Here is a 12395-nt window from a genome sequence, read left to right on the forward strand (position 1 = left end):
CGCAAGATGTTCAGTGAAGTTGCATCAACTGTTTTAAGCCTGCTCTAAAGTCATTTAAAGGGGTGCATGAAGGTTCCTGGCATATGAAAGAACAAGGCTCAGTAAAGCACATCTGGGGTATAAAGCAAAGCAACTGAGGAAGGTGTACTTGGCAAGAGTAGCAGGAGGAGTCATGCCGTTTGCTATGGATAACCAGAAATAGTGCAAGGTACATTACAGCCAGTCTTGAAGTGTGGTACCTAATGTAGGTGACAGGTCCTCTGGTATTGAGTCTGCAATCTGAATCCATCCCTATCAGTTGGTTTCCTAAAGCAACCAGGAGCAAGCCCACGATATGGAGACCCCTTGCACCTGACCATATGATACAGGAGAGCAGGAGTTAAAAAGTGCACACATGAGGTCTACGTTAGGTGCATGGGGGGATCCCATTCTGTCACTAGGAGTGAGGTGATGGAGGTGGAGAGGGCCCAGGCTCAGGATTGTCCCTCCTAAATGTGATATACAGAAGAACTAACTGCTGCACACAGTGTACGGCTCATCTCCAAACCGGGGAACGGCCATAATGTTTGATTCTCACGTGAATGCAGTCCCCACCCATGTGAAGGGCGTAGTGACCCTGCCCACAGGCTGCAAGGTAAATTTATTTTGGTTCTTTCCGTAATCAAAGGAGCAGGGATTGTTTGGCCTGCTCTGTTCAGGGTTTCACAGGTTCGGAGTTTGATTGCTTTCCCCTGCCTCTTGAAAGAAGCTTCTAAAGCTTAGGGGGGGAGAACTCAAAGGGCTAGCCTGAATATTGATCAGGCCTCTTGGGAGGTGTGCACAGATGGTGGCTGGGAAACTGGTAAATAGTCTGGAGCCCTGGAGATATTGTCTTTCCCCAGCAGGGAGAGTTGCCAGTCTCAGGCGGGGGGGGGGGGGGCAGTTGCCCCTGAGGCAGCCTAAGAATTGGTTGCTGTCCTGTGATGTCTATGGAGGTGCAGGGCTGGGACCTGGGGTAAGCCTGCATCTGACTGCAGAATTTCCTTAGAGATGTGGTCTAGGGAAGAACTGTCTCACTCACTGGATTGTGTCCAGATGAGGCTGAAGGGTGCACATCAGTCCTGGGAACTTGTGAGTAAAGACCCCTAATTGATCCCTGTGATTGTACAGTGTTTTGAAGATTGCACTGAGTACCAGCAGTTGTACACATAAACAAGGTAACCAGATGCCAGTTGTCTTCAGCTGTGAGGGAATAGACCAGTGGTTCTCAACCTGGGGGTCGGGACCCCCTCTGGGGTCAAATGTGGATTTGCCAGGGGTCACGAATCCTGGTCTGTTCCTGAAGACCGCACCACTCTCCCAGCTATTTTGTGGTCATCCAGCAGAGCTATCCCTGGAGTCTGTGGCCGCCCAGCTGGGCTGTTCCTGGAGCCCACAGCCGCCTACTCAGCCTCTTCGCAGGCGCTCATTCAGTTCACGGCATGGTTGGGGGGGGCAAAGACTAGGGGTCAGCTGACTGGTGAGGAATGTGAAGTGGCAGGGGTTGGAGGAGACCCTGTCTCCTGATTTCGGCATAGGTGTCACTGCTACGAGATACTACAAAGTCCGAGACACAGTGAAGCCGGAGACACAGTGAGTAACACTACCTGTGAGTTGCCATTAAAAGGACACAGATAGCGCTTAATGTCTTTGGGTTAGGGGCGCAAATTACTTGTCTTGCCTTGGGTGCTAACAACCCACGCTACGGAAATACTTTTATTGTTAGGGGTCCCCACAACTTGGGAAATTTTATCAAGGGTCACAGCACTAGAAGGTTGAGAACCACTGGAATAGACAGACCATTCAATATCCAAATTTACTTACCGTATTTGCCGGCGTATAAGACGACTGGGCGTATAAGACCACCCCCTATTTTTCCAGGAAAAATTTTGGTTTTGGGATATAGTCGCTGTATAAGACTACCCCCTTACTAGTCTTTCTGGAAGCTGAGGGGTAGCCGAAACAACCACTGACAGGAAAAACCACTGACGGGAACATGCTTTTTTGAAATCTCACTGTGTCATTACATTACATGCCTCCACTGTGCCATCACTTGCCCCCACTGTGCCATCACTTGCCCCCACTGTGCCATCACTTGCCCCCACTGTGCCATCACTTGCCTCCACTGTGCCATCACTTTCCCCCACTGTGCCATCACTTTCCCCCACTGTGCCATCACTTTCCCCCACTGTGCCATCACTTGCCCCCACTGTGCCATCACTTGCCCCCACTGTGCCGGCCAAGACGATCTCCCTACCTTATTTTGTTGCAGATTCTGGCTTCTGGCTCCGTCGAGCTGCGGGCATTCATGATTCAAAAGCCGCGCCTTCTCCTCAGACTGTTCCGTGATAGGCGAAACACAAATTTTCCCAGCAGTGCCTCTGTTCAGTGTTCCGCCTATCACGGATGTCCTCTCATCCGAGGATGAGAAGGCATCCGTGATAGGCGGAACACTGAACAGAGGCCCTGCTGGGAAAATTTTTGTTCCGCCTATCACGGAACTGTCTGAGGAGGAGGCGCGTCTTTTAAATCATGGATGCCCACAGCCCGACGGAGACTGTATACGGTATGTAGAAGTTTGTCCTCTAACTGCTCATTGTTAATAGTTTTTGAAGTATCCCATGCCCCAACCCCTCTCCCATTCAAGTTTTACAAACAATAAATTACAAAAAAATACAACCTCTAGACTGTTTATTGAATCTAGAGTTCATGGACTGCTCCTTGGGTGGACTGGTGGCCTCTGTACAGTTTGGGAAAGAACCAGTTAAAATCTGCAGCCCTTTCAGAGGTAGCATTACATTAATATAGTGCTACCCCCATAAGGGCCGCTGATTTGTCCCAGGTTCCTCCTTGTCACAGTGGCAGCTCGACACACAGCAGCATTCACTCCTTCGGCTCAATAAACAGTCTAGGGGTGGCCTTTTTCTGCATTTATAGCTGATTAACTTAACTTGGATAGGGCAGGGAGCTGTGGCCTACTCCAGAACACTGAACAGTAATTCCAGGACCCTCTTCACTCAGTAGCTACTTTTCAGTCCCCTCAATCATATTTTAGGAAATGGACAACACTGGAGCAACATAAACAATGCCCCAGGCCAGGCAAGCATTAGTTATAATGCACCAGGGGATAAACAGCAGCACAGTCACCAAGGTCCTGCTCTCAGGCCTGTACTCACAAGTCTTTAGTTAAATTGATGCCTTTCTACTGAATCAGGCAGACATTTCCAAGATGGACTCTCCAGACTTGACCCAAGGTAGAATCCCCTTCTATAGCTTCACAGAATTCCTTGAGTGGTTAGGCCCCCCAGCTTTGGAGCCCAGCCAAAAGTGTGACTTTTGCAGCCCTGGTAGTTCCACCACTGGTGTCAGTAGTTTTTTTTTTGTTTTATTTTTAAATATTTTTTGTACCATTTCAATTATTTTATTTTTTCTTGTTACAATTTTATTTTTTTATTTTACATATTTTTTAGGACCCCCATCAGGGGGGCTTTGGTGAAATATCAGGGGTCTAAACAGACCCCTGGTGTCTCACTTTTGAGACAGAGAAAGGAACTGAGGACAGGTCCCTTTCTCCTTAGCCTCCGCTTCACAGAATGATTGAACAGGAATAGCTCTGTACAGAGCTTCCCGTTCATTCATAAACTGAGGCATAGTAAACACAGTGATTGGACTGACTCTATTCATTAAGATAAGGAAGGGGCTGGTAAATGACACAGGGGAGCACACGGGGGACCGGGGCAGCGGGACAGGGATAGGGAGGCAGCAAAAGCTGCATGTGAAGGAACCAATGCCCTTCATTTCCCTCATGCAGCCACTGAATGTCTATAGGAGGGAGAGGAGGAGAAGCGGGCATTCAGTGGCTACATGGAGGGATTGGTTCCTCTACATAGTGCCGCCCCCGCCACCCTCCTATCCAGGCATACAGGGGGGCCTCATGGACCCCCTGGAGCATTGGACCAGGTCGCAATGGCAACCCTTGCGACCCCTGTACATACACCCCTGCCTCAGGTTCCTCTTAGACAGAGCACATACACAGGAAGAAAGGAAGGCAAATATGGCTTTGCCTGACTTCCTCCTCACCTAGTGGAGGACATACATAGCTGAATGCATGCTTCTAAGAGTCCCCAATAAGTGGTGAAGGAGGGAAGAGACCCCTGGGGATAGACTGTATTATGTCTGTATTATGTCACACAGGCTGCAGCCATAGAATCTGACACATATCTTTCATTTCCTTTCAGACAACCTTCAATAATGCCGCCATTTCCTCCATGTTGTGGCCTTATCATCGTGGATTCCCGCCAGCCAGGTGAGTGTACAAGCAATGGCATATTACAGTTTTGGTCCCCCCAGTGGGATCCCCCTGGAAGCTGTAAATCACTATAGTAGACAAAAATACTACAGTGATCTCCATTAGCTTTCTGGTCCTGTCAGTGGTGGCCCATCCATTAAGGTTGCACGCCGCCCCCCCCCCCCCCATGCATGCTTCTGGTCTCCTAATCTACATGCAGGGTGCCCGATGCATGGTTTCCCAATGGTGGTTTGAAGTACGTGATTAGAATCAGGCTTTAAAAAAGGGTGAGCTTGAGGAGCAGAACAGTTGTGTGACATTAGCGAATGAATATTTGCTCTTATGACACTGATCCTCCTGGCTAATCAGGAAGTGGGTCCTGAGACCCATCACCTGTAATTGGCTGAAAGGACAGGCGATCTCATTGGACGCCGGGGAGGAGCCGCTGTGATGCAGAGGAGGAAGAGACACCCACCGCTCCCCACTTGTAGGAGCGCTGCCCGCACGGAACCTATATGGGGTAAGTGCGGGACTGGATGACCGACCGAGCAGGAGCGGAGGCTAGGGGGGTTGTTTACCGCCCCCCAATTGAAAAAAAAAAAAAAAACACCAGCCATCACTGTCAAAATTGCCTTAGCTGGAATTGTTCTTTAAACGATTTTATTCTTTATAAGAAGAAAATAAACCTTTCAATATAATATATTCAACCTGTCATGGTGGGAGCAAGACTATCCTAGTGTGTCACACAGTATTCAATTCTTTATAGGTAGTTGGAGTTCGACTCAGATGTGGTACATCACACCCTGAGTCTACTATCATGGCAGTGCTGTTGCTACCTGGGAGTATGGTGGCGATTAGCTGATTCCTCTGTGTCACCTTAGACCAGTAGCTCTTAGACTGAGATAGTGAGGGTCATCACTCTAAGTCAATGTGGCCTTGCTGCAGTGCACATGTGCTGGCAGGAAGCACCTGTCAGAAGAAGAGAGCAGAGTGACGACTCTGTGTCCTGCTGCTCCTTCTTTGGCCAATGAAAAGGCTGAGAGGTGAGAGAACAGCTTGCTATATACTACAAGATTGTATCAGGCCCGCGATAAGTGTCTATGAAAATATTCTGGCGAAAACTGGTACATACACTGCCAGCCAGCCATAACCCTCCCCCAGTCTTCCTGGTGGGCACTCCTGGATGTATAGGGTGAGTCTGATTGACATTCTTGGATGTAAGATGGATTTGTATCGGCACTCCTGGATGTAAGGGGATATTCTATTGGGCACTCCTGAATGTAAGGGGATATTCTATTGGGCACTCCTGGATGTAAGGGGATATTCTATTGGGCACTCCTGGATGTAAGGGGATACTCTAATGGGCACTCCTGGATGTAAGGGGATACTCTATTGGGCACTCCTGGATCTAAGGGGATATTCTATTGGGCACTCCTGGATGTAAGGGGATATTTTATTGGCACTCCTGGATGTAAGGGGATATTCTATTGGGCACTCCTGGATGTAAGGGCATACTCTGATGGGCACTCCTGGATGTAAGGGCGTACTCTGATGGGCACTCCTGGATGAAAGGAGATACTCTGATGGGCACTCCTGGATGAAAGGAGATACTCTGGGCACTCCTGGATGAAATGAGATACTCTGATGGGCACTCCTGGATGTAAAGAGATACTCTGATGGGCACTCCTAGATGTAAGGAGATACTCTGATGGGCACTCCTGGATGTATTGGGTGAGTCTGATTGACATTATTGGATGTAAGATAGATTTTGATTGGCAATCCTCCATGTGAGTGGATATTCTATAGGGCACTCCTGGATGTAAGGAGATACCCTATACATCCAGGAGTGCCCATCAGAGCATCTCCTTACATCCAGGAGTGCCCAATAGAATAATAGAATATCCACTTACATCCAGGAGCGCCCATTAGAATATCCCCTTACATGCAGGACTGCCAATCAAAATCCATCTTACATCACTCCTGGATGTAAGGGCATACTCTGATGGGCACTCCTGGATGAAAGGAGATACTCTAATGGGCGCTCCTGGATGAAAGGGGGTTTTCTATTGAGCACTCCTGGATGTAAGGAGATACTCTGATAGGCACTCCTGGATGTATAGGGTGAGTCTGATTGACATTTTTGGATGTAAGATGGATTTTGATTGGCAGTCCTGCATGTAAGGGGATATTCTAATGGGCACTCCTGGATGTAAGGGCATATTCTATTGGGCACACCTGGATGTAAGGAGGTACTCTGATGGACACTTCTGGATGTAGAGAGATACTCTGATGGCCACTCCTGGATGAAAGGAGGTAGGTACTCTGATGGGCACTCCTGGATGTAAGGGGATACTCTGATGTGCAAAGTGGACTCCTTTTAAGATTTTCTTTTTGGCCAGTAAACGTTTTTAAAATCCAAAATGTGGTCCGTAAACTTAAAAAAGTTGGAGACCCATGAGCCGAACTAAGAACAGTTGGAAATCCCTTATTTCTTAATTGGTAATTTGGTATTTGTGTTTCTGGTCCCTAGTTTGATTGGACAGTATTTTTTAACGAGTATTCATCTCCTAAGTGTTCTCACCAGATTTACAGCTCAAGTTACTGGACACCAGATATCATTTTTCTCCTGTGTGTGTCCAGTCCCTCTGCAGGGGATCTGGGTTGACGTCCAGGTGAAAGGCTTTGTGGCGGACGTATCGGCGACTCTCAAGTATAAGAACAAGGAGGAGAAGGCGATAGAAGCGGTCTTTGTCTTCCCCATGGATGAAGACTCCGCCGTCTACAGCTTTGAGGCCACAATAGAGGGGAAGAAGATTGTAGCCGACCTCCAGGAGAAGAAGGAGGTAATGAGGATTACAAGACAAACAGCCGAACACATTAAATTTTCACATGACATGATTATACACTCTAATGCCCCGAACACACGACCGGGTATTCCGACAGGAAAATGTCAGTCGGAATACCCGATGGGGAAAAAAGAGAGCTGCTTCTCTTTTTTTGCCGGCGGTTTCTGGCAGTTTTCCCGTCTGAATAACTGCAAGGGAGCATACACACGGCCGGGATTCCCGGCCAAAAGCTCTCATCGCAGTTTTCCCGTCGGAAAACCCGGTCGTGTGTACGGGGCATTAGGCTTTCTTCAAACTGGAATTTAATTATACATTCTTAGGCATGTAGTACAATCATTGGGTCGCCCTTTGCTTATCACGTTTATGACTGAGACCTTGTGGAGCCCCATAATTCTATGCCCAAGGCTGTAAACTGCCCTACAAGGGGCTCTACCATTTGATGGTTGAATAGTAATGTACTCTTCACATTTTTCCATGTCGCTTTGTAGATGAGATATAGAATGTGTGGTCACCAGTTTGGTCAAATTATCTTCAGATCTTCCGATGTATATCAGGTTTTGTGATCTTTAGTCACAGTCAGGCGTCGGCTGTTACTTCCTTTCTATTTTAGGAGAATCAACAGAAAAGCTAGACACACATTGTAGAGTTAGCTGGAATTTGGTAATGCAATCAATGCTGTACAGTACACTATAAGACACCATAGCTGGATCAGTACAGCAGGGCTCAAAATTTCAAGCCCTGAGCTTCTAGCCAGGCCTCAAGAGTTACTCGCCACCAGTTGCCCCACCCAACCCATACACTGCCCTGCGCCTAATTACACCCCTAAACATCTCCTTGTAGATTATCTCATGGAATGACACTGTTAAATGTTTTATGCAGAATCAAGTTACACAATTAAATATTACCAACAACAACTTTAACAAAATGAGACAGGGCACTGGGGCAGACCAGAGGGACGTGGCATTGGGGACAGACCAGAGGAACGTGGCATTGGGGACAGACCAGAGGGACATTGCACTGGGGGCAGTCCAGAGGGACAGGGCACTGGGGACAGTCCAGAGGGACATGGCACTGGGGAAGACCAGAGGGACATGGCACTGGGGAAGACCAGAAGGACAGGGAACTGGGGGCAGACCAGAAGGACAGGGAACTGGGGGCAGACCAGAAGGACAGAGAACTGAGGGCAGACCAGAGGGACAGGGAACTGGGGGCAGACCAGAGGGACAGGGAACTGGGGGCAGACCAGAGGGACAGGGAACTGGGGGCAGACCAGAGGGACAGGGAACTGGGGGCAGACCAGAGGGACAGGGAACTGGGGGCAGACCAGAGGGACAGGGAACTGGGGGCAGACCAGAGGGACAGGGAACTGGGGGCAGACCAGAGGGACAGGGAACTGGGGGCAGACCAGAGGGACAGGGAACTGGGGGCAGACCAGAGGGACATGGCACTGGGGGAAGACCAGAGGGACATGGCACTGGGGGAAGACCAGAGGGACATGGCACTGGGGGAAGACCAGAGGGACAGGGCACTGGGGGAAGACCAGAGGGACATGGCACTGGGGGAAGACCAGAGGGACATGGCACTGGGGGAAGACCAGAGGGACATGGCACTGGGGGAAGACCAGAGGGACCTGGCACTGGGCACATACCAGAGGGACAGGGCACTTGGGCAGACCAGAGGGACAAGGCACTGGGGAAGGCCAGAGGGACAAGGCACTGGGGCAGTCCAGAGGAACATGGCACCGGGGCAGACCAGAGGGACAGGGAACTGGGGGAAGACCAGAGGGACATGGCACTAGGGCAGTCCAGAGGGACAGATGGCACTAGAACCAGGTCTCGTCCCCATTCTTTTGCTGTCGCCTCTGCAACCCCCATCCATCCTCCTCTCTCTCCTATTCATCTCGCCATCAGGAGCCCCTGTGTGTGGCCCCATACTTGCATGTCCCCACTTCTCCCTTTCATTCATGCTGACAGTGAGGAGAGGAGCTGCAGCACAGCGGGAGGGAGTACAATCCAGCACCGAGATCAACACACCTGTATAGCCATTGACACCACAGCACAGCGCACACTGACACCGCACAGCACACTGAGACCAGTCTGCTCACACTGCTCTGCTCAGGCTGAACTGCTGGACACTTACAAAGAGCGTTTAGAAATTCATTTTTTACGCCACCTTATTTCCAGAACTCTTTAGGTATTAGATGTGCAAACAATAAGGTGAGAACATATCCAATACCTACTGAGAGTAATGGAAACAAGGTGGAGTTCAAAAGTGAACCATGCCATTAACTGGAGGAATTGCCATTAGGGGGTTAAAACAGGCAGGGATGAGATGTGATATCACCTCCTCTGCCTGTCACTTTTCAGTGAAGTGGCAGTGCCTGCTGCAAGTGAATACAAGTCTTTGGGCTCACACTGGGGTACTGCCAGTTTTCCACAGGCATAGTCCCCCAGGTTGCACATTTTTGCTGCATTTTCTAGAATTGCACCAAAGATGCAGCATTCAGGACATTTTGTGCACTTTCAGAACATGCAGTAAAAATGTGCAACCTCTATGGGAATGGAGGGAAAAGGGGAAAAGGCTGTTTCAAGGCCCCCCTTTTCCTTATGGGATTCCTGGCAGGGGGAGTTTCAAGGCCTTCAGCTTAGGTTTGAGCGGGAACAGTGAGGATTGGTAGTTGACAGATGTTGCTAGGGGTAGAAAGCTAGGCCAGGATAGGTTAGTAAGGCCCTTAGGCGGGAAAGGTAGGGATTGGGCTAGTTTGCCGGGTTACTGGGGAAAAATGAAGTTGTTAAGGGCACCTGATAGGTCAGTTGGGGTCATCTGACAGCCAGGTACAACCCAGAGCAGGGGTTTAGGCCTATTTAAGAAGCTGGCTGAGGGGGTCCGGGGCCAGCCGTTCCAGAGAAGGACCGTTCAGCAGAGCTCTGAGCTTACACTCTAAAAGAGCGATTAACACTCCTGCTGTCTATCGGTCTTTCTCGGCGGCATGAAGACCCTCATCCGTCAGCTACTGGAGCGGGTGGAGACCGAAGGTGAAGGCTGGATCCGACAGTGCCTTGACTTACCGGCGGGTCAAGAGGAGGAAGAAGCCGTCGGGGGTGTCTCGTCGCAGCCGGAGGTGTTCGCCATCGTGGAGGACGAAGAAGAAGAGGAGCCGGGTGCGGAGCTTCCACTGCATGGCCAAGCGTCGTGTTCCACAGCGGCTGCGAGGGAAGAGGAGGACCTTCCGGCGAAGAGGAGGCGGACGTCGAGATGAAGGTTCAGCCCATCGCCCAGCCCGGGTCGTGTGACGAAGAAGGCGGTCCAGGCGCCGAAGTCGAAGAGGCAGAAGACGCTAGCGGTGGGCGGATCTGATGACGCGGGACCAAGCGCAACGCGGAGGACCGGAAGTTCGGCGTCACCTCGGAGGTCAGCAGCGGCGGCGACGAATCAGAAGACGGCGAGGCAAGATGGCGTTCCATTCCGGTGCTCGGCGAAAACAGGCAGCAGGTCCGGGCGGATGCCGGATTGGTGCAAGGTGAGCTTAATGTAAATATTTTTAAAAAAATGTCTAATGAATTTTCCAGGTTTATGGCAGAGATGCAAGGTACAGTGTTGGGGCTAAAGGGTCCTGCAGGTGTCACAACTGTTCCCTCAGAGCCGGCAGAGGTAATATGGTCGGCAGAGCAGCCCTCGTCAGTGGGGGGGGAGCGGGCAGCGTTAGAATCTTTACTGATGTCCCCCGCACGCCCTCCTGTCCTGCCTAATGTTGTAGACAGCACGTTTAAGGAAACAATGCCCTGTTTTTTGTCCCCATTGGGTTTTCACCTAACTGCGGCAGTTAAAGATAAGATATGGAAAGGAGAATTTATTGATGTACTTTCCTTATTACCGTCAATAAAAGAGTCATTTGTAAAAAATGATAAGCCCGACAAATCGGAGGAGGAGAGGTGTCGGTATATGCCTGCCAGGTCTTTCTCCAACTGGCTACAGGGATTTTGTATATTTTCCAGTGTACTATGTGAAAGATTCCCGAGTAGGAGCTCGGGACTTTTTCAGCATATTGACATTATACAGGAGGCTTACAGAAGCTTTTCTGGTTTTTCCTGGTTGGCGTACGACGAGGCGTTTCGCCATAAACTGGCCGTTTACCCAGGTTTGCAATGGGGCACAAAAGATGTGGGTTTGTGGCTTAATTTGTTTCTTCCACAGAAGCCGGTGGTGCCCAGAGTGAATACAGGTAATACTGCTGCGGTGACCAATACTAGTTATAAGAAAGGTTTGTGCTTCGCTTATAATGACAGCCAGTGCAGATGGCCCACTACGTGCAAATACAAACACGAGTGTGCTCTTTGTGGAGGCTCTCATCCGGTAGCGAAATGTTTTCGCAAAATGTCCATTGCCAACCAGTCAGCCCCCCAAAGGGAATTTTTTCCTAAAGGCGCCTACGCCAGTGATACTGGAAAAAATGCTTCCTTGGCTGCAGCAGTACCCAAAACGGCAGACGGCGGACCTGCTCATTAGAGGTTTCACTGATGGTTTTTTGATCCCCAGATTTAATGGTTCAGGAGTAACTATGGTAGATAACATGAAATCTGTTACTGTCCTTTCTAACGTTGTGAAAGACAAATTGAACTCCGTGATTGTTTTGGGCAGGATTGCGGGCCCTTTCCTGGACCCCCCCTTTTCGGATTTCCGCTTGTCTCCACTAGGCCTGGTACCCAAGAAGGAACCCAATACCTACAGGTTGATACACCATCTGTCTTTTCCGGCGGGTTCGTCTTTAAATGATCAGATAGATGGTGAGTCGTCCTCGGTGTCTTATGCTTCTTTCGACCTAGCAGTTCAGAAAATTAAAACCCTGGGTGTCTCTGCGGTCTTGGCCAAAGCAGATGTGAAAGCTGCTTTTCGGCTGTTGCCAATACACCCCAGTTGTTTTAATTCCTTGGGATTCCAGTTTCAGGGTCAATTTTATTTTGACCGCTGCCTACCTATGGGCTGTTCCTTGTCATGCTTCTATTTCGAGGAATTTGCCACGTTTTTGGAATGGGTGGTTTCATGTACATCAGGTTCCCATTGTTTGTTGCATTATCTGGATGATTTCCTGTTCATGGGACCCCGGGATTCTCCGGAGTGTCTGGATCTATTGCACCAATTCATGGGAATATGCGCGGATTTTGGTATACCGTTGGCCGTGGAGAAAACGGTGTACCCCAGTACGTGCATAGAATTTCTAGGTATTACCATAGATACGGTGAATC

The 12395-nt window shown here is 49.6% G+C and overlaps 1 protein-coding gene across 4 annotated transcripts in view; it reads left to right on the forward strand.

Moving 5' to 3' along the window:
• LOC120924578 (von Willebrand factor A domain-containing protein 5A-like) overlaps window positions 1-12395 on the forward strand; it is a 134574-nt gene that overhangs the window by 19184 nt on the left and 102995 nt on the right. For all 4 annotated transcript variants that reach the window (XM_040335561.1, XM_040335563.1, XM_040335564.1 and 1 more), the window contains exons 2-3: window positions 4257-4324; window positions 6947-7149. In XM_040335561.1, the coding sequence (XP_040191495.1) occupies window positions 4257-4324; window positions 6947-7149 (271 nt within the window). The remainder of the gene's footprint in view (window positions 1-4256; window positions 4325-6946; window positions 7150-12395) is intronic.

The sequence above is a fragment of the Rana temporaria genome, chromosome 1 (genome assembly GCF_905171775.1).
Source record: "Rana temporaria chromosome 1, aRanTem1.1, whole genome shotgun sequence".
NCBI classification, from domain to species: Eukaryota; Metazoa; Chordata; class Amphibia; order Anura; family Ranidae; genus Rana; species Rana temporaria.